A 23057-nucleotide genomic window follows, 5' to 3' on the forward strand; every position below is an offset into this window, starting at 1 on the left:
TATAAACATGTTCTAACACTTCATAAACACATTATAAACACAGAGTAAACACTACAACCACTGGGGCACACAGCAAGGTTGTTGAAACTACATTATAAAGTACAAAATAAATACTTTATAAACACACTGACCTTCGCTTCCCCCCAGCCCAGCGCAGCTATGAAGGCCATGACCAGAGTACAGAGTCCCCCTGCACCAGAGAACCCTGCTACATGGCTCCCAAACACAGCAAACACAGACAGACCCAGTAACATGACACTTCTCCTCAATACCAATTCCTCCTAAAGAGAAGGAGAGAGATAGACAGAGAGACTTAAACCAGCAGACTCACATTTCAACATCCACAAACAAATATACTCCATGGGGATTGCATCCCAAATGGAACCCTATTCCCTACATAGTGCACTACTTTAGACCAGAACCCTATAGAACCCTATTCCCTACATAGTGCATTACTTTAGACCAGAGCCCTATAGAATCCTATTCCCTATATAGTGCACTACTTTAGACCAGAGCCCTATAGAACCCTATTCCCTACATAGTGCACTACTTTAGACCAGAGCCCTATAGAATCCTATTCCCTACATAGTGCACTACTTTAGACCAGAACCCTATATAACCCTATTCCCTACATAGTGCACTACTTTAGACCAGAGCCCTATAGAATCCTATTCCCTATATAGTGCACTACTTTAGACCAGAGCCCTATAGAACCCTATTCCCTATGTAGTGCACTACTTTGGACCTGGTCTCAGGGAAGGAAGACAGGTGGGTCTTTACCTGATCCTGACTGGGGAAGAAACAGATGAAGAGTCCTAGCACCAGGCCAGCCGCTGATCCTCCTACCACCTCTAGCACGCCTTTCATCACATTGAGCCATGTCGAGTCTACAGGAAACAGCCTTTAGTATGTTGAGTCTACAGGAAACAGTCTTTAGTATGTTGAGACTACAGGAAACAGCCTTTAGTATGTTGAGACATGTAGAGACTACAGGAAACAGTCTTTAGTATGTTGAGACATGTAGAGTCTACAGGAAACAGTCTTTAGTATGTTGAGACTACAGGACACAGTCTTTAGTATGTTGAGACTACAGGAAACAGCCTTTAGTATGTTGAGACATGTAGAGACTACAGGAAACAGCCCTTAGTATGTTGAGACATGTAGAGACTACAGGAAACAGTCTTTAGTATGTTGAGACATGTAGAGACTACAGGAAACAGTCTTTAGTATGTTGAGACATGTAGAGACTACAGGAAACAGTCTTTAGTATGTTGAGACATGTAGAGACTACAGGAAACAGCCTTTAGTATGTTGAGACTACAGGAAACAGCCTTTAGTATGTTGAGACTACAGGAAACAGCCTTTAGTATGTTGAGACATGTAGAGACTACAGGAAACAGCCTTTAGTATGTTGAGACATGTAGAGACTACAGGAAACAGTATGTTGAGACTACAGGAAACAGCCTTTAGTATGTTGAGACATGTAGAGACTACAGGAAACAGCCTTTAGTATGTTGAGACATGTAGAGACTACAGGAAACAGCCCTTTAGTATGTTGAGACATGTAGAGTCTATAGGAAACATACACATAACCCTAGTCATCAGCTTGTCATGTTTTTACATCAACCAGGTCACCCGTTCGTTGTACAATTCAATATTCCACGTCCCTCCGTGTCAGAAGAAATGAAACCTGGCCACTAGGGGGAAACAGTGAGAGCTGTTACCTTCAAGCATCTTCCTCTGGTGCCCAAGGTTGCATGTAACTATTCAGAGTTAACCTTAAGAATGTGTACTTAATGCCTAAACTTACACCTAACCTTAACATTTCAGAGTTTGTATCTAAACTTCACCTTAAACACTTTGAAATGTGACGATCCACATGGATGAATATCTACTACTAATTTGAGTGTGTGTGTGTGTGTGTGTATGTCTAATGTACATCCAGGTGTGTTACCTGAGGCAAAGGCCACGCCCAGAGAGGTGGTGAATGCTGTGATGGCCAGGATGTCATCAAAACTCCCAGCAGCCATCAGCAGAGTAGGGATTCCCTTCTCTACGCCGTAGCCATCCTTCTGGAGTAACAACATGGAGGGCACCACCACCGCTGGGGATACAGCACTCAGAACAAACCTAGAGACAGAGAGGGAGAGAGAGAGAGAGAGAGAGAGAGAGAGAGAGAGAGAGAGAGAGAGAGAGAAGGGGGAGGGAGAGAGAGAGAGAGAGACAGAGAAAAAGAGAGAGAAAAAGGGAGAGAGAAAAAGGGAGAGAGAGAGAGAGAAAGGGAGAGAGAGAGAGAATGAGACAGCGAGAGAGAGAGAACGGGAGAGGGAGAGAGAGAGAGAGAGAGAGAGAGAAAGAGAGAGAGAGAGAGAGATTAAAATAGTCTGCAGCACCCGGCCTCACCCTACTAGAATCCGAAGTCAAATATCTACTGTTTGCTGATGATCTGGTGCTTCTGTCACCAGCCAAGGAGGGCCTACAGCAGCACCTAGATCTTCTGCACAGATTCTGTCAGACCTGGACCCTGACAGTAAATCTTAGTAAGACCAAAATAATGGTGTTCCAAAAAAGGTCCAGTCGCCAGGACCACAAATACAAATTCCATCTAGACACAAAAAACGATACATACCTTGGCCTAAACATCAGCACCACAGGTAACTTCCACAAAGCTGTGAATGATCTGAGAGACAAGGCAAGAAGGGCATTCTATGCCATCAAAAGGAACATAAATTTCCACATACCAATTAGGATCTGGCTAAAAATACTTGAATCAGTCATAGAGCCCATTGTGAGGTCTGGGGTCCTCTCTCTAACCAAGAATTCACAAAATGGGACAAACACCAAATTGAGACTCTGCATGCAGAATTCTGCAAAAATACCCTCCGTGTACAACGTAGAACACCAAATAATGCAGAGCAGAATTAGGCCGATACCCACTAATTATCAACATCCAGAAAAGAGCCGTTAAATTCTACAACCACCTAAAAGGAAGCGATTCCCAAACCTTCCATAACAAAGCCATCACCTACAGAGAGATGAACCTGGAGAAGAGTCCCCTAAGCAAGCTGGTCCTGGGGCTCTGTTCACAAACACAAACAGACCCCACAGAGCCCCAGGACAGCAACACAATTAGACCCAACCAAATCACGAGAAAACAAAAAGATAATTACTTGACACATTGGAAAGAATTAACAAAAAAACTAAGCAAACTAGAATGCTATTTGTCCCTACACACAGAGTACACAGTGGCAGAATACCTGACAACTGTGACTGACCCAAACTTAAGGAAAGCTTTGACTATGTACAGACTCAGTGAGCATAGCCTTGCTATTGAGAAAGGCCGCCGTAGGCAGACATGGCTATCAAGAGAAGACAGGCTATGTGCTCACTGCCCACAAAATGAGGTGGAAACTGAGCTGCACTTCCTAACATCCTGCCCAATGTATGACCATATTAGAGAGACATATTTCCCTCAGATTACACAGATCCACAAAGAATTCGAAAACAAACCCAATTTTGAAAAACTCCCATTTCTACTGGGTGAAATTCCACAGTGTGCCATCACAGCAGCAAGATGTGTGACCTGTTGCCACGAGAAAAGGTCAACCAGTGAAGAACACACACCATTGTAAATACAATCCATATTTATGTTGATTTATTTTCCCTTGTGTACTTTAACCATTTGTACATTGTTAAAACACTGTGTAATATATATATATATATATATATACAGTGGGGCAAAAAAGTATTTAGTCAGCCACCAATTGTGCAAGTTCTCCCACTTAAAAAGATGAGAGAGGCCTGTCCCGACTTCCTAGTTAATTACAGTTACATGATTAATCAGTTTAATTGCGTAATACTAATTACAGAGAGTTATTTGATAACTAATTCTTCAGTTAATGATAGTAAAGACACGACTATCACTGACCTCAACCCAGAGTCTCTTAGAGCGTCACCCAATTTCTTTTGTTTTATTTTATTTAACCAGGTAGGCTAGTTGAGAACACCTTTATTTAACCAGGCTAGTTGAGAACACCTTTATTTAACCAGGTAGGCTAGTTGAGAACACCTTTATTTAACCAGGTAGGCTAGTTGAGAACAAGTTCTCATTTGCAACTGCGACCTGGCCAAGATAAAGCATAGCAGTGTGAACAGACAACACAGAGTTACACATGGAGTAAACAATAAACAAGTCAATAACACAGTAGAAAAAAAGAGAGTCTATATACATTGTGTGCAAAAGGCATGAGGAGGTAGGCGAATAATTACAATTATGCAGATTAAAACTGGTGTGATAAATTATCAGATGGTCATGTACAGGTAGAGATATTGGTGTGCAAAAGAGCAGAAAAGTAAATAAATAAAAACAGTATGGGGATGAGGTAGGTAAAGATGGGTGGGCTATTTACCGATAGACTATGTACAGCTGCAGCGATCGGTTAGCTGCTCAGATAGCAGATGTTTGAAGTTGGTGAGGGAGATAAAAGTCTCCAACTTCAGCGATTTTTGCAATTCGTTCCAATCAGAGGCAGCAGAGAACTGGAACGAAAGGCGGCCAAATGAGGTGTTGGCTTTAGGGATGATCAGTGAGAAACACCTGCTGGAGCGCGTGCTACGGGTGGGTGTTGCCATCGTGACCAGTGAACTGAGATAAGGCAAGCTTTACCTAGCATGGACTTGTAGATGACCTGGAGCCAGTGGGTCTGGCGACGAATATGTAGCGAGGGCCAGCCGACTAGAGCATACAGGTCGCAGTGGTGGGTGGTATAAGGTGCTTTAGTGACAAAACGGATGGCACTGTGATAAACTGCATCCAGTTTGCTGAGTAGAGTGTTGGAAGCAATTTTGAAGATGACGTCGCCGAAGTCGAGGATCGGTAGGATAGTCAGTTTTACTAGGGTAAGTTTGGCGGCGTGAGTGAAGGAGGCTTTGTTGCGGAATAGAAAGCCGACTCTAGATTAGATTTTCGATTTGAGATGTTTGATATGAGTCTGGAAGGAGAGTTTACAGTCTAGCCAGACACCTAGGTACTTATAGATGTCCACATATTCAAGGTCGGAACCATCCAGGGTGATGATGCTGGTCAGGCGTGCGGGTGCAGGCAGCGAACGGTTGAAAAGCATGCATTTGGTTTTACTAGCGTTTAAGAGCAGTTGGAGGCCACGGAAGGAGTGTTGTATGGCATTGAAGCTTGTTTGGAGGTTAGATAGCACAGTGTCCAAGGACGGGCCGGAAGTATATAGAATGGTGTCGTCTGCGTAGAGGTGGATCAGGGAATCGCCCGCAGCAAGAGCAACATCATTGATGTATACAGAGAAAAGAGTCGGCCCGAGAATTGAACCCTGTGGCACCCCCATAGAGACTGCCAGAGGTCCGGACAGCATGCCCTCCGATTTGACACACTGAACTCTGTTTGCAAAGTAGTTGGTGAACCAGGCAAGGCAGTCATCAGAAAAACCGAGGCTACTGAGTCTGCCGATAAGAATATGGTGATTGACAGAGTCGAAAGCCTTGGCAAGGTCGATGAAGACGGCTGCACAGTACTGTCTTTTATCGATGCCGGTTATGATATTGGTTAGTACCTTGAGCGTGGCTGAGGTGCACCCATGACCAGCTCTGAAACCAGATTGCACAGCGGAGAAGGTACAGTGGGATTCGAGATGGTCAGTGACCTGTTTGTTGACTTGGCTTTCGAAGACCTTAGATAGGCAGGGCAGGATGGATATAGGTCTGTAACAGTTTGGGTCCAGGGTGTCTCCCCCTTTGAAGAGGGGGATGACTGCGGCAGCTTTCCAATCCTTGGGGATCACCCCTATCAGATCACAGCAAAATCACAGTCTACTTGAACAGAGCAATACTCAATCTTGAAGCATCAAAGGAACGGAATAATATTAAGAAATGCTATAGATGGAAGGAAAGTAGTGTGGAAACCTACCAAAACACTATTAGGCAACAACAAATTCAATACCTTTTAGGCATAACATAACCAACAGAAACGGGTCACAACTCCTGCAGCTCTGTCGCACGCTGGGTATATACATAGTCAATGGTAGGCTTCGAGGGGACTCCTATGGTAGGTACACCTATAACTAATCTCTTGGCAGTAGTACTGTAGACTACTTTATCACTGACCTCAACCCAGAGTCTCTCAGAGCGTTCACAGTCAGCCCACTGACACCCCTATCAGACCACAGCACAATCACAGTCTACTTGAACAGAGCAATACTCAATCATGAGGCATCAAAGCCAAAGGAACTGAGTAACATTAAGAAATGCTATCGATGGAATGCAGTTTGTAAACCTACCAAAAAACAACAAATTCAATCCCTTTTAGACAATTTCCCGGACAAAATGTTTCACTGTAATAGTGAAGATGTAAACTTGGCAGTAGAAAAACCTAAACAGTATATTTGATCTCTCAGCATCCCTATCAAATCTAAAAAATGTCAAGCAGACCACCTAAGAAAACTAACAACAATGACAAATGGTTTGATGAAGAATGCAAAATTCTAAGAAAGAAATTGAGAAACCTGTCCAACCAAAAACATAGAGCCTCTAGAAAACCTGAGTCTACACCTTCACTATGGTGAATCACTAAAACAATACAGAAATACACTACGGAAAAAGAAGGAACAGCACGTCAGAAATCATCTCAATATAACTGAAGAATCCATAGAATCTAACCACCTCTGGGAAAATTTGGACTCACTAAACAATTAACAACATGAAGAGTTATCTATCCAAAACGGGGATAAATGGGTAAACCACTTCTCCAAACTTGTTGGCTCTATAACAAAGAACAAACAGCAAAAACATATACATGATCAAATACAAATCTTAGAATCAACAATTTAAGACTACCAGAACCCACTGGATTATCCAATTACCTTGAATGAATTACAAACCCTACAACCCAAAAAGGTAACACTGTGTTGAGGTGTGAGTTTACCCCAGTACGAATCCCCAGACCCAGGGCAAGCCCATCAGGAAGTGAGACATCACAGCTAATGTTGTCTAGAGGTAACACTGTGTTGAGGTGTGAGTTTACCCCAGTACGAATCCCCAGACCCAGGGCAAGCCCATCAGGAAGTGAGACATTACAGCTAATGTTGTCTAGAGGTAACACTGTGTTGAGGTGTGAGTTTACCCCAGTACGAATCCCCAGACCCAGGGCAAGCCCATCAGGAAGTGAGACATCACAGCTAATGTTGTCTAGAGGTAACACTGTGTTGAGGTGTGTGTGTTTACCCCAGTACGAATCCCCAGACCCAGGGCAAGCCCATCAGGAAGTGAGACATCACAGCTAATGTTGTCTAGAGGTAACACTGTGTTGAGGTGTGTGTGTTTACCCCAGTACGAATCCCCAGACCCAGGTCAAGCCCATCAGGAAGTGAGACATCACAGCTAATGTTGTCTAGAGGTAACACTGTGTTGAGGTGTGTGTGTTTACCCCAGTACGAATCCCCAGACCCAGGGCAAGCCCATCAGGAAGTGAGACATCACAGCTAATGTTGTCTAGAGGTAACACTGTGTTGAGGTGTGTGTGTTTACCCCAGTACGAATCCCCAGACCCAGGGCAAGCCCATCAGGAAGTGAGACATCACAGCTACTGTTGATGCCTCCACTGTACACGGTCCTACTGCCAGTCGCACACACACCGCCTTGAGTCTGCGGAGAGCCTGTTAAACACATACACCTTCAGCTGTAAAAACCCATAGAGAAATCTCTCTCTCTCTCTCTCTCTCTCCCTCCCTCTCTCTCTCTCTCTCTCTCTCTCTCCCTCCCTCCCTCTCTCTGTTGCTTATGTGTCACGGATGAATAAAGTGGTGGTGTTTTTTCCTAAAGAAGAGAGTCTTGTAGATCGTATGGTTGAGCATGGTGTACTTCTTAAAGAAGAGTGTCTTGTTGATCGTATGGTTGAGCATGGTGTACTTCTTAAAGAAGAGTGTCTTGTTGATCGTATGGTTGAGCATGGTGTACTTCTTAAAGAAGAGTCTTGTAGATCGTATGGTTGAGCATGGTGTACTTCTTAAAGAAGAGTGTCTTGTTGATCGTATGGTTGAGCATGGTGTACTTCTTAAAGAAGAGTCTTGTAGATCGTATGGTTGAGCATGGTGTACTAAAGAAGAGTCTTGTTGATCAGATGGTTGAGCATGGTGTACTTCTTAAAGAAGAGTGTCTTGTTGATCAGATGGTTGAGCATGGTGTACTTCTTAAAGAAGAGTGTCTTGTTGATCAGATGGTTGAGCATGTTGTACTAAAGAAGTGTCTGGTTGATCGTATGGTTGAGCATGGCGTACTAAAGAAGTGTCTGGTTGATCGTATGGTTGAGCATGGTGTACTTCTTAAAGAAGAGTGTCTTGTTGATTGGATGGTTGAGCATGGTGTACTTCTTAAAGAAGGGTGTCTTGTTGATCTTATGGTTGAGCAAGGTGTACTTCTTAAAGAAGAGTCTTGTTGATCAGATGGTTGAGCATGGTGTACTTCTTAAAGAAGAGTGTCTTGTTGATCGGATGGTTGAGCATGGTGTACTTCTTAAAGAAGAGTGTCTGGTTGATCAGATGGTTGAGCATGGTGTACTTCTTAAAGAAGAGTCTGGTTGATCAGATGGTTGAGCATGGTGTACTTCTTAAAGAAGAGTCTGGTTGATCAGATGGTTGAGCATGGTGTACTTCTTAAAGAAGAGTCTTGTAGATCGTATGGTTGAGCATGGTGTACTTCTTAAAGAAGAGTGTCTTGTTGATCGTATGGTTGAGCATGGTGTACTTCTTAAAGAAGAGTCTTGTAGATCGTATGGTTGAGCATGGTGTACTAAAGAAGAGTCTTGTTGATCAGATGGTTGAGCATGGTGTACTTCTTAAAGAAGAGTGTCTTGTTGATCAGATGGTTGAGCATGGTGTACTTCTTAAAGAAGAGTGTCTTGTTGATCAGATGGTTGAGCATGTTGTACTAAAGAAGTGTCTGGTTGATCGTATGGTTGAGCATGGTGTACTAAAGAAGTGTCTGGTTGATCGTATGGTTGAGCATGGTGTACTTCTTAAAGAAGAGTGTCTTGTTGATTGGATGGTTGAGCATGGTGTACTTCTTAAAGAAGGGTGTCTTGTTGATCTTATGGTTGAGCAAGGTGTACTTCTTAAAGAAGAGTCTTGTTGATCAGATGGTTGAGCATGGTGTACTTCTTAAAGAAGAGTGTCTTGTTGATCGGATGGTTGAGCATGGTGTACTTCTTAAAGAAGAGTGTCTGGTTGATCAGATGGTTGAGCATGGTGTACTTCTTAAAGAAGAGTCTGGTTGATCAGATGGTTGAGCATGGTGTACTTCTTAAAGAAGAGTCTGGTTGATCAGATGGTTGAGCATGGTGTACTTCTTAAAGAAGAGTTTTGTAGATCGTATGGTTGAGCATGGTGTACTTCTTAAAGAAGAGTCTTGTAGATCGTATGGTTGAGCATGGTGTACTTCTTAAAGAAGAGTCTGGTTGATCAGATGGTTGAGCATGGTGTACCTCTTAATGTTTATTCAAGTTACGCTGCTTTTTTTCTCCGTAAACAAGGGTAACGATTTCGAATGTACCTCCGTTTATTCCCAATGAGCTATTGGAGCGTGAGTTATTACGGTTTGGGAAATTTGCAAGTTCAGTTAAGATTGTTCCGTTAGGTTGCAAACACTTGTCTTTGAAACAGGTTCTGTCATTTCAAACACTCGGCTTTGAAACAGGTTCTGTCATTTCAAACACCCGGCGTTGAAACAGGTTCTGTCGTTTCGGCGACAGGTGAAACGACAGTTTTTGGACTCACCGGAGCAGACTTCGGAGTTATTGTTTAAAGTCAAGTATGACAATAGACTGTATACGACTTATGCTGGTACGGGTAGTCAACTGTGTTTTGAGTGTGGGGATGTTGGTCATAAGCGACATGCTTACCCGAAAAGGGAGAAGGCCGAGGGAGGGGCGCAGGTGGTCATGGTAACGCCTGGGCCCACTGATGTAGGGAGAGGTGGTCCTCATAACGCCTGGGCCCACTGATGTAGGGAGAGGTGGTCCTCATAACCCCTGGGCCCACTGATGTAGGGAGAGGTGGTCCTCGTAACGCCTGGGCCCTCTGATGTAGGGAGAGGTGGTCCTCATAACGCCTGGGCCCTCTGATGTAGGGAGAGGTGGTCATCGTAACACCTGGGCCCACTGATGTAGGGAGAGGTGGTCCTCGTAACACCTGGGCCCTCTGATGTAGGGAGAGGTGGTCCTCATAACGCCTGGGCCCACTGATGTAGGGAGAGGTGGTCCTCGTAACGCCTGGGCCCACTGATGTAGGGAGAGGTGGTCCTCGTAACGCCTGGGCCCACTGATGTAGGGAGAGGTGGTCCTCGTAACGCCTGGGCCCACTGATGTAGGGAGAGGTGGTCCTCGTAACGCCTGGGTCCACTGATGTAGGGAGAGGTGGTCATCGTATCGCCTGGGCCCACTGATGTAGGGAGAGGTGGTCTTCGTAACGCCTGGGCCCACTGATGTAGGGAGAGGTGGGCCTCATAACGCCTGGGCCCACTGATGTAGGGAGAGGTGGTCTTCGTAACGCCTGGGCCCACTGATGTAGGGAGAGGTGGTCCTCGTAACCCCTGGGCCCACTGATGTAGGGAGAGGTGGTCCTCGTAACCCCTGGGCCCACTGATGTAGGGAGAGGTGGTCCTCGTAACCCCTGGGCCCACTGATGTAGGGAGAGGTGGTCCTCGTAACACCTGGGCTCACTGATGTAGGGAGAGGTGGTCCTCGTCATGCCTGGGCCCACTGATGTAGGGAGAGGTGGTCCTCGTAACACCTGGGCCCTCTGATGTAGGGAGAGGTGGTCCTCGTAACACCTGGGCCCACTGATGTAGGGAGAGGTGGTCCTCATAACGCCTGGGCCCACTGATGTAGGGAGAGGTGGTCCTCGTAACACCTGGGCCCTCTGATGTAGAGAGAGGTGGTCATCGTAACGCCTGGGCCCACTGATGTAGGGAGAGGTGGTCATCGTAACGTCTGGGCCCACTGATGTAGGGAGAGGTGGTCCTCGTAACACCTGGGCCCTCTGATGTAGGGAGAGGTGGTCATCGTAACGTCTGGGCCCACTGATGTAGGGAGAGGTGGTCCTCGTAACACCTGGGCCCTCTGATGTAGGGAGAGGTGGTCATCGTAACGCCTGGGCCCACTGATGTAGGGAGAGGTGGTCATCGTAACGCCTGGGCCCACTGATGTAGGGAGAGGTGGTCCTCGTAACGCCTGGGCCCACTGATGTAGGGAGAGGTGGTCATCGTAACGCCTGGGCCCACTGATGTAGGGAGAGGTGGTCCTCATAACGCCTGGGCCCACTGATGTAGGGAGAGGTGGGCCTCATAACGCCTGGGCCCACTGATGTAGGGAGAGGTGGGCCTCATAACGCCTGGGCCCACTGATGTAGGGAGAGGTGGTCCTCGTAACACCTGGGCCCACTGATGTAGGGAGAGGTGGTCATCGTAACGCCTGGGCCCACTGATGTAGGGAGAGGGGGACCGACAGCGGCAGAGCAGCCAGGGGGGTTTCAGATGGGGGTCCGCTCCACAGTTACCAGGGGGGTTTCAGACGGGGTCCGTTCCACGGTTACCAGGGGGGTTTCAGACGGGGTCCGCTCCACGGTTACTAGGGGGGTTTCAGACGGGGTCCGCTCCACAGTTACCAGGGGGGTTTCAGACGGGGTCCGCTCCACAGTTACCAGGGGGGTTTCAGACGGGGTCCGCTCCACGGTTACTAGGGGGGTTTCAGACGGGGTCCGCTCCACAGTTACCAGGGGGGTTTCAGACGGGGTCCGCTCCACGGTTACCAGGGGGGTTTCAGACGGGGTCCGCTCCACAGTTACCAGGGGGGCTTCAGACGGGGTCCGGTCCACGGTTACCAGGGGGGTTTCAGACGGGGTCTGCTCCACAGTTACCAGGGGGGCTTCAGACGGGGTCTGCTCCACAGTTACCAGGGGGTTTCAGACGGGGTCCGCTCCATGGTTACAGGGGGGGTTCAGACAGGGTCCGCTCCACAGTTACCAGGGGGGCTTCAGACGGGGTCCTCTCCACGGTTACAGGGGCGTTTCAGACGGGGTCCGCTCCACGGTTACCAGGGGGGTTTCAGACGGGGTCCGCTCCACGGTTACCAGGGGGGTTTCAGACGGGGTCCGCTCCACGGTTACCAGGGGGGTTTCAGACGGGGTCCGCTCCACTGTTACCAGGACGGTTACCAGGGGGGTTTCAGACGGGGTCCGCTCCACGGTTACCAGGGGGACTTCAGACTGGGTCCGCTCCACAGTTACCAGGGGGGATTCAGACGGGGTCCGCTCCACGGTCACCAGGGGGGCTTCAGACTGGGTCTGCTCCACGGTTACCAGGGGGGCTTCAGACTGGGTCTGCTCCATGGTTACCAGGGGGGATTCAGACGGGGTCTGCTCCACAGTTACCAGGGGGGCAGAGATGGGATGATTCAGTGAGAGAGGCAGAGACTTTGGGGGGTTTTCTAGGCTCTGATGTATTTCAGAAAAAGAACTGGGAGGGTGTAGTGGAGAAAGTGTCAAGACTGTCAAGGTGGAAATGAGTGCTACTCCAGCTGTCTTATAGGAGAAGGGTACTGGTAGCTAATAATCTTGCTGCCTCTACCCTGTGGCACAGACTAATGATTTTACAGCCACCGGGGGGGTCTGATACAAGGGCTTCAGAGGACCCTTGTCAATTTATTCTTGTCTGGACAACACTGGATTAAAGCTGCAGCCCTGTACCTGCCACTGCACGAGGTTGGGCAAGGCCTGGTGGACATTTCTTCCAGGATCATGGCTTTCCGGCTTCAAGCAGCCCAGAGACTGTTGTCCAGGGACGGTTCTAGCAGCCCAGAGACTGTTGTACTGTGTTGGTTCCAGCAGCTCAGAGACTGTTGTACTGTGACGGTTCTAGCAGCCCAGCGACTGTTGTACTGTGATGGTTCTAGCAGTCCAGAGACTGTTGTACAGTGACGGTTCTAGCTGGGTTGACAACAGCCTACACACTGATGAGGAGAGCGGGCTCTTTGGGCTTAGTCAAGCACCCTTTCCTCTTAAAGCTGGAGGAGGGTGATTTTTCTGGCCTGTCTCCATTCTGTAAGTCTGTTATACAGGCTTGGAGAGTTTCATCTTAAAGCTATAGAGGAGGGTGATTTTGTCTGGCCTGTCTCCATTCTATGAGTCTGTTATACAGGCTTGGAGAGTTTCATCTTAAAGCTATAGAGGAGGGTGATTTGTCTGGCCTGTCTCCATTCTATGAGTCTGTTATACAGGCTTGGAGAGTTTCATCTTAAAGCTATAGAGGAGGGTGATTTGTCTGTTCTGTCTCTATTCTATAAGTCTGTCATGCAGGCTTGGAGAGTTTTCAACATGTCCCGTAAGGCCAGTACGCCACCAGAGATGTGGCTTTTTGAAGAGCCTCTTTTTTATAACACTGCCATCTAGTCCTGTGCTCTGAGTTCAGCCTGTTAGGTGTGGGGTGTACTACGCTGGGTCATCTTATGTGGAGTAGGAGCAGATCGCTGGAGGAGCTGGAGAAAGAGCGGGGATCCGGTCATCTCGCCTACTGAGGAAGGTCGTCGCTGAGGTCTGCGACTCCTTGCCAGTGCTTCATCTGCAGTATGTGACTGACACTTCCAATTCTGATCGGTGGAAGGAGGGTCTGGGTGATGTGTTCCCTGCACTGATTGTTAGTGCTGCGGTGGGGGCATTCGAGGAGGACGTGGGGATGCAGCTTTCCTTCCCCGGAGCTGGGGGAGTTCAAGGAGGTGGGGGAGTTCAAGGAGGTGGGGGAGTTCAAGGAGATGGGGGAGTTCAAGGAGATGGGGGAGTTCAAGGAGGTGGGGGAGTTCAAGGAGGTGGGGGAGTTCAAGGAGATGGGGGAGTTCAAGGAGATGGGGGAGTTCAAGGAGGTGGGGGAGTTCAAGGAGGTGAGGGAGGGAGTTCAAGGAGGTGGGAGAGTTCAAGGAAATGGGGGAGTTCAAGGAGGTGGGGGAGTTCAAGGAGGTGAGGGAGGGAGTTCAAGGAGGTGGGGGAGTTCAAGGAGGTGGGGGAGTTCAAGGAGATGGGGGAGTTCAAGGAGGTGGGGGAGTTCAAGGAGGTGGGGGAGTTCAAGGAGATGGGGGAGTTCAAGGAGGTGGGGGAGTTCAAGGAGGTGGGGGAGTTCAAGGAGATGGGGGAGTTCAAGGAGATGGGGGAGTTCAAGGAGATGGGGGAGTTCAAGGAGGAGGGAAAGAAGGCCATTTACAACATTTGTGTAAAAGTGTCCCATGCCTCTTCCCTGGAAGGGGTAAAATCGACGAGGTGGGCGGGTGTGTTTGGTCCAGGTGCCTCCCCATAAGGCTGTTAGCGATCATTATACAAACTGCCTATTGATAAGAGGACAGCTGACCTCCAATGGAGGATAATACATGGAGCTATAGCCACCAACATGCATCTGGTACACCTGGACCCTACTGTTGGGGAGGGTGTCCATTCTGTGCTGCGTCTGAAACTCTGGCACATCTGTTCTTAGAGTATCCCAGGTTGGTCGGGATGATTGACCTGATCACTTCTTGGTTCTCAGCTTTGGGAGAGGTGTTCTCCTCCCAACTGTTTATATTTGGGCTATAGTACAAATTTAGTCGAAGGGGTGAGGTTACTTTGCTTAATTTTGTGTCAGGGAGCAGCCAAATTAGCAATATGGAGGACATGAAAGAACAGTATTCGGGGACAGGGGTCTGTGGATGTGGTGGCAATGCTGGAGGGAATGTTGGCAGCGAGACTGAGGGTTGAGTTTGCCTATTACAAACTGGTTAACAATATTGATCTGTTTTTGAGTATATGGGGTATTCAGAGGCTGTTGTGTTTAGTTACTGTGGAGGAGGAATTGGAGTTGTGTTTGTAATTGATGTGTAACTGTGGTTTTATTGTGTTGTGGGTTACCAGACCCAATAAAGATGATTTAAAACTCAAAAAACTCTCTCTCTCTATCTCTCTCTCTCTCTATCTCTCTCTCTCTCTTTTTCTCTCTCTCTCTCTCTCTCTCTCTTTTTCTCTCTCTCTCTCTCTCTCTCTCTCTCTCTTTTTCTCTCTCTCTCTCTCTCTCTCTCTTTTTCTCTCTCTCTCTCTCTCTCTCTCTCTCTCTCTTTTTCTCTCTCTCTCTCTCTCTCTCTCTCTCTCTCTCTATCCCTCCCTCCCTCCCTCCCTCCCTCCCTCCCTCCCTCCCTCCCTCCCTCCCTCCCTCCCTCCCTCCCTCCTCCCCTGCCTCCCTCCCTCCCTCCCTCCGTACCGAAGGGTCGAGGCCCAGTCCAGCACGGGTCAGTATGATGGCCAGAGCGACGTTCCTCAGAGCTGCTGACCAGGTCTGCTCAATGTGGACCGCCTCAGTTACGTACGGTACGTTACGCAGCACCAGACCTGCCAGCAACATACCTGTTCACACACACACACACACACACACACACACACACACACACACACACACACACACACACACACACACACACACACACACACACACACAGACACACAGACACACACAGCATCAGTTACAGACAGGACGAACCCTGCTAGTAACATACTTGGAAGACACACGCACAAAAACACACACACACACACACACACACACACACACACACACACACACACACACACACACACACACACACACTCAGAACACAAACACAAACACAAACACACACACACACTGTTGAAATCCACACCAGTAAGTCACTCCATCAGACAAATACTGGAACGTACCAACTAAAGGGGGGAAGGGGGGCATTGTGGGGATTTGGATCAGTCCGACCAGTTTTCCTCCACACACAGCACAGAGAAACAAGATGGTGATGCCGAACAGATTCCCCCCTGGATAACACTCCTTCTCAGCGATGGACCAGACCACCCCAAACAACAACGCTCCCAGACACACTAGATGGAGGGAGGGAGACACACAAAGGGTTAACACACACACACACACACACACACACACACTAGATAGAGGGAGGGAGACACACAAAGGGTTAACACACACACACACACACACACACACACACTAGATAGAGGGAGGGAGACACCCAAAGGGTTAACAGTCTAGATAGAGGGAGACACACAAAGGGTTAACAGTCTAGATAGAGGGAGACACCCAAAGGGTTAACAGTCTAGATAGAGGGAGACACCCAAAGGGTTAACAGTCTAGATAGAGACACACAAAGGGTTAACAGTCTAGATAGAGGGAGACACCCAAAGGGTTATTAACAGTCTAGATAGAGACACACAAAGGGTTAACAGTCTAGATAGAGGGAGACACCCAAAGGGTTAACAGTCTAGATAGACGGAGACACCCAAAGGGTTAACAGTCTAGATAGAGGGAGACACACAAAGGGTTAACACACACTAGATCATCTTTTCAGTTTAACATTGTTAGCAGGATACCGCACTAGTCAGCAATTTATATGAAACTGAATGTCTTAATCATTAATGATTTGATCCCCAACACACACACTGTCACACACACACAGTCACACACACACACACACACACACACACACACTGTCACACACACACAGTCACACACACACACACACTGTCACACACACACAGTCACACACACACACACACACACACACTGTCACACACACACACACACTGTCACACACACACACACACACATCTTACCTTTGGTAATAACGTGGGCTAGAAAGCCGTGAGGTCGGGGACATCTCAGTCTGCTGACCCAGGAACAGCAAGAAGAACAGTCCAACATCGTCATCCTCACCTGGACACACACACACGCGCACGCGCACACACGAAGACACACACACACACACACGCACACACAGACACACACACACGCACACACGCGCACACACGCGCTCTCACGTACACGCAAGCACGCGCACGCACACACACGCAGACACACACACACAGACACACACACACACACAGACACACACACAGACACACACACGCAGACACACACACACACACACATACACACACACACACACACACATACACACAGGGTTAGAGTTTTGGACTAGTAACCGAAAGGTTGCAAGTTCAATTCCCAGAGCTGACAAGGTACAAATCTGTCGTTCTGCCCCTGAACAAGACAGTTAACCCACTGTTCCTAGACCAGTTAACCCACTGTTCTTAGACCAGTTAACCCACTGGTCCTAGATTAGTTAACCCACTGTTCCTAGGCCAGTTAAACCACTGTTCCTAGACCAGTTAACCCACTGTTCCTAGACCAGTTAACCCACTGTTCCTAGACCAGTTAACCCACTGTTCCTAGACCAGTTAACCCACTGTTCTTAGACCAGTTAACCCACTGGTCCTAGATTAGTTAACCCACTGTTCCTAGGCCAGTTAACCCACTGTTCCTAGGCCGTCATCGAAAATAAGAATTTGTTCTTCACTTACTTGCCTCGTTAAATAAAATAAAGAAAATAAACAAACCTTCTCTCCACTGGATCCACAATGATCAAGAGAAGTCTGAACAGCAACAGCATAATGTAAGTGAAAAGGTGTTGCAGTTTCTGGAGTAGCAGGACGAAAAGGTCAGATAGCTACATTTAGACTGCAGTTCAGCTGAACTATCACTGGTAGAGACTGGTTATAACACTACCACGGGTAGAGACTGGATATAACAACACTACCACTGGTAGAGAGAGACTGGTTATAACACTACCACTGGTAGAGACTGGTAATAACACTACCACTGGTAGAGACTGGTTATAACACTACCACTGGTAGAGACTGGTAATGGTTATAACACTACCACTGGAAGAGACTGGTAATGGTTATACCACTACCACTGGTAGAGACTGGTAAAGGTTATAACAACACTACCACTGGTAGAGACTGGTAAAGGTTATAACAACACTACCACTGGTAGAGACTGGTAATGGTTACAACACTACCACTGCTAGAGACTGTTAGTTGTTATAACACTGCCATTGGTAGAGACTGGTTATAACACTACCACTGGTAGAGACTGGATATAGCAACACTACCACTGGTAGAGACTGGAAATGGTTATAACATCACCATTGGTAGAGACTGGCTATAACACTACCACTGGTAGAGACTGGTTATAACACTACCACCGGTAGAGACTGGTTATAACACTACCACTGGTAGAGACTGGTTATAACACTACCACTGGTAGAGACTGGTTATAACACTACCACTGGTAGAGACTGGTAATGGTTATAACACTACCACTGGTAGAGACTGGTAATGGTTATACCACTACCACTGGTAGAGACTGGTAAAGGTTATAACAACACTACCACTGGTAGAGACTGGTAATGGTTATAACTACACTACCACTGGTAGAGACTGGTAATGGTTATAACAACACTACCACGGGTAGAGACTGGTTATAACACCACCACTGGTAGAGACTGGTAGTGGTTATAACACTACCACTGGTAGAGGCGGTTAATGGTTATAACAACACTACCACTGGTAGAGACTGGTTAAGGTTATAACAACACTACCACTGATAGAGACTTGTTATAACAATACCACTGGTAAAGACCTGTTATAACACTACCACTGGTAGAGACTGGTAACGGTTACAACACTACCACTGGTTGAGACTGGTAATGGTTATAACAACACTACCACTGGTAGAGACTGGTAATGGTTATAACAACACTACCACTGGTAGAGACTGGTAATGGTTATAACACTACCACTGGTAGAGACTGGTTATAACAACACTACCACAGGTAGAGACTGGTAATGCTTATTACACTACCACTGGTAGTGACTGGTTATAACAACACTACCACCGGTAGAGACTGCTAATGGTTATAACTACACTACCACTGGTAGAGACTGGTAATGGTTATAACAACACTACCACTGGTAGAGACTGGTTATAACACCACCACTGGTAGAGACTGGTAGTGGTTATAACACTACCACGGGTAGAGACTTGTAATGGTTATAACAACACTACCAATGGTAGAGACTGGTAAAGGTTATAACAACACTACCACTGGTAGAGACTGGTTATAACACCACCACTGGTAGAGACTGGTAATGGTTATAACAACACTATCACTGGTGGAGACTGGTAAAGGTTATAACAACACTACCACTGGTAGAGACTGGTAATGGCTATAATACTACCACTGGTAGAGACTGGTAATGGTAATAACACTACCACTGGTAGAGACTGGTAATGGTTATAACACTACCACTGGTGGAGACTGGTAAAGGTTATAACAACACTACCACTGGTAGAGACTGGTAATGGTAATAACACTACCACTGTTAGAGACTGGTAATGGTTACAACACTACCACTGGTAGAGACTGGTAATGGCTATAACACTACCACTGGTAGAGACTGGTAATGGTAATAACACTACCACTGGTAGAGACTGGTAATGGTTATAACACTACCAATGGTAGAGACTGGTAATGGTTATAACACTACCACTGGTAGAGACTGGTAAAGGTTATAACAACACTACCACTGGTAGAGACTGGTAATGGTAATAACACTACCACTGGTAGAGACTGGTAATGGTTATAACACTACCACTGGTAGAGACTGGTTTAAACACTACCACTGGTAGAGACTGGTAATGGTAATAACAACACTACCACTGGTAGAGACTGTAATGGTTATAACACTACCACTGGTAGAGACTGGTAATGGCAATAACAACACTACAACTGGTAGTGACGGGTTATAACACTACCACTGGTAGAGACTGGTTATAACACTACCACTGGTAGTGACGGGTTATAACACTACAACTGGTAGAGACTGGTTATAACACTACCACTGGTAGAGACTGGTTATAACACTACCACTGGTAGAGACTGATTATAACACTACCACTGGAAGAGACTGGTAATGGTAATAACAACACTACCACTGGTAGAGACTGTAATGGTTATAACACTACCACTGGTAGAGACTGGTAATGGTAATAACAACACTACCACTGGTAGTGACGGGTTATAACACTACCACTGGTAGAGACAGGTTATAACACTACCACTGGTAGAGACTGGTTATAACACTACCACTGGTAGAGACTGATTATAACACTACCACTGGAAGAGACTGGTATTGGTTATAACACTACCACTGGTAGAGACTGGTAATGGTTATAACACTACCACTGGTAGAGACTGGTAATGGTAATATCACTACCACTGGTAGAGACTGGTAATGGTTATAACACTACCACTGGTAGAGACTGGTAATGGTTATAACACTACCACTGGTAGAGACTGGTAAATGTTATAACAACACTACCACTTGTAGAGACTGTTAATGGTAATAACACTACCACTGGTAGAGACTGGTTTAAACACTACCACTGGTAGAGACTGGTAATGGTTATAACACTACCACTGGTAGAGACTGGTAATGGTAATAACAACACTACCACTGGTAGAGACTGGTAATGGTAATAACAACACTACCACTGGTAGTGACGGGTTATAACACTACCACTGGTAGAGACTGGTTATAACACTACCACTGGTAGAGACTGGTTATAACACTACCACTGGTAGAGACTGATTATAACACTACCACTGGAAGAGACTGGTAATGGTTATAACACTACCACTGGTAGAGACTGGTTATAACACTACCACTGGTAGAGACTGGTTATAACACTACCATTGGTAGAGACTGGTTATAACACTACCACTGGTAGAGACTGATTATAACACTACCACTGGAAGAGACTGGTAATGGTTATAACACTACCACTGGTAGAGACTGGTAAAGGTTATAACAACACTACCACTGGTAGTGACGTGTTATAACACTACCACTGGTAGAGACTGGTTATAACACTACCACTGGTAGAGACTGGTTATAACACTACCATTGGTAGAGACTGGTTATAACACTACCACTGGTAGAGACTGATTATAACACTACCACTGGAAGAGACTGGTAATGGTTATAACACTACCACTGGTAGAGACTGGTAAAGGTTATAACAACACTACCACTGGTAGAAACTGGTAATGGTTATAACACTACCACTGGTAGAGACTGGTAATGGTTATAACACTACCACTGGTAGAGACTGGTAATAACATTACCACTGCTAGAGACTGGTTATAACACTACCACTGGTAGAGACTGGTTATAACACTACCACTGGTAGAGACTGGTTATAACACTACCACTGGTAGAGACTGGATATAACACTACCACTGGTAGAGACTGGTTATAACACTACCACTGGTAGAGACTGGTAATGGTTATAACACTACCACTGGTAGAGATTGGTAATAACACTACCACTGGTAGAGACTGGTTATAACACCACTACTGGTAGAGACTGGTATTGGTTATAACACTACCACTGGCAGAGACTGGTAATAACACTACCACTGGCAGAGACTGGTAATAACACTACCACTGGTAGAGACTGGTTATAACACTACCACTGGTAGAGACTGGTAATTGTTATAACAACACTACCACTGGTAGAGACTGGTAATGGTTATAACACTACCACTGGTAGAGACTGGTAATAACACTACCACTGGTAGAGACTGGTTACAACACTACCACTGGTAGAGACTGGTAGTGGTTATAACACTACCACTGGTAGAGACTGGTAATGGTTATAACCACTCTGTACTCTGGTTAATTGCGAAATTCCCTAAACGTTCCCAAACTGTTTCCTGCTTGGAAGATTCATAATGGGGATACAATAAGCTGGAAATCCAGGAGTCCTTCAACTTGGATCTCTGGAAAACACTCTATGGCTGGTTTGTATTTATGTTAATGAAGGCATTTCTGCTTTTCGATAAGATACCCAGAAGCATTACTAACTTGTGTTCTCCTTCTGGTCTCCTCTCCTTCCTTCTAGTCCTCTGCTGGTCTCCTCTCCTTCCTTCTATTCCTCTGCTGGTCTCCTCTCCTTCCTTCTAGTCCTCTGCTGGTCTCCTCTCCTTCCTTCTAGTCCTCTGCTGGTCTCCTCTCCTTCCTTCTAGTCCTCTTCTGGTCTCCTCTCCTTCCTTCTATTCCTCTGCTTGTCTCCTCTACTTCCTTCTAGTCCTCTGCTGGTCTCCTCTCCTTCCTTCTAGTCCTCTGCTGGTCTCCTCTCCTTCCTTCTAGTCCTCTGCTGGTCTCCTCTCCTTCCTTCTAGTCCTCTGCTGGACTCCTCTCCTTCCTTCTAGTCCTCTGCTGGACTCCTCTCCTTCCTTCTAGTCCTCTGCTGGACTCCTCTCCTTCCTTCTAATCCTCTGCTGGTCTCCTCTCCTTCCTTCTAGTCCTCTGCTGGACTCCTCTCCTTCCTTCTAGTCCTCTGCTGGTCTCCTCTCCTTCCTTCTAGTCCTCTGCTGGTCTCCTCTCCTTCCTTCTAGTCCTCTGCTGGACTCCTCTCCTTCCTTCTAATCCTCTTCTGGTCTCCTCTCCTTCCTTCTAGTCCTCTGCTGGTCTCCTCTCCTTCCTTCTAGTCCTCTGCTGGTCTCCTCTCCTTCCTTCTAGTCCTCTGCTGGTCTCCTCTCCTTCCTTCTAGTCCTCTGGACGACCCTCTTTCTTCATGCCGCCGAGACAAACTTTACACCTCACCTAACTCATGCCTCTCTTTATTGTCACTCAGTGTGTTTTTGTGTGTGTGATTGAGATAGATGGAGAGAGAGAGAGAGAGAGAGAGAGAGAACAAAAAATACACACTCGACAGGTCAGGTTTAGAGGCGGTAGGAGGGGAGAGAGAGTGACATGCCTCACTCCACAGGTCAGGTTTGGAGGGGAGAGAGAGTTAGAGAGAGAGAGAGAGAGAGAGAGAGAGAGAGAGAATAGACTTTCTTGTTTGTGTATTGTGTATTTATGACTATTGTGAATTGTTTCAAATAATTCAGTATTATCTGCCGTTGATAGTTTTTAATGTCGCCTCATCGAATTACAATAAATAATTTTCTGTCTCTCAGTCACTTAGTATCTATGAGCCCTAGCCACTTCCTCAATGTGTTCTAGAATGCCAGGTGCCCCTTTCTATGTTCTATTTAAGCACTAAGGCACAAGTCAGTGTTGAATACAGTCGCAGGTAAA

The 23057-nt window shown here is 46.7% G+C and overlaps 1 protein-coding gene across 6 annotated transcripts in view; it reads right to left on the reverse strand.

Moving 5' to 3' along the window:
- Window positions 1-22980, reverse strand: part of LOC110510008 (sodium/hydrogen exchanger 9B2) — a 32995-nt gene extending 10015 nt beyond the window's left edge. For 3 of the 6 annotated variants that reach the window (XM_090213355.1, XM_090213359.1, XM_090213360.1), the window contains exons 1-8: window positions 21837-22980; window positions 16677-16776; window positions 15759-15929; window positions 15289-15431; window positions 7552-7679; window positions 1955-2130; window positions 781-887; window positions 132-281 (exon numbers count right to left, since the gene is read on the reverse strand). In XM_090213355.1, the coding sequence (XP_090069481.1) occupies window positions 132-281; window positions 781-887; window positions 1955-2130; window positions 7552-7679; window positions 15289-15431; window positions 15759-15929; window positions 16677-16770 (969 nt within the window). In that variant the 5' untranslated portion in view covers window positions 16771-16776; window positions 21837-22980. Of the gene's footprint in view, window positions 1-131; window positions 282-780; window positions 888-1954; window positions 2131-7551; window positions 7680-15288; window positions 15432-15758; window positions 15930-16676; window positions 16777-17459; window positions 17658-21836 lie in introns of those variants that run through there. The other 3 variants (XM_090213356.1, XM_090213357.1, XM_090213358.1) reach the window with 3 other exon arrangements.
- Window positions 22981-23057: the final 77 nt, after the last annotated feature.

The sequence above is a fragment of the Oncorhynchus mykiss genome, chromosome 21 (genome assembly GCF_057628025.1).
Source record: "Oncorhynchus mykiss isolate SJ-2025 chromosome 21, ASM5762802v1, whole genome shotgun sequence".
In the NCBI taxonomy this organism is placed as follows: domain Eukaryota; kingdom Metazoa; phylum Chordata; class Actinopteri; order Salmoniformes; family Salmonidae; genus Oncorhynchus; species Oncorhynchus mykiss.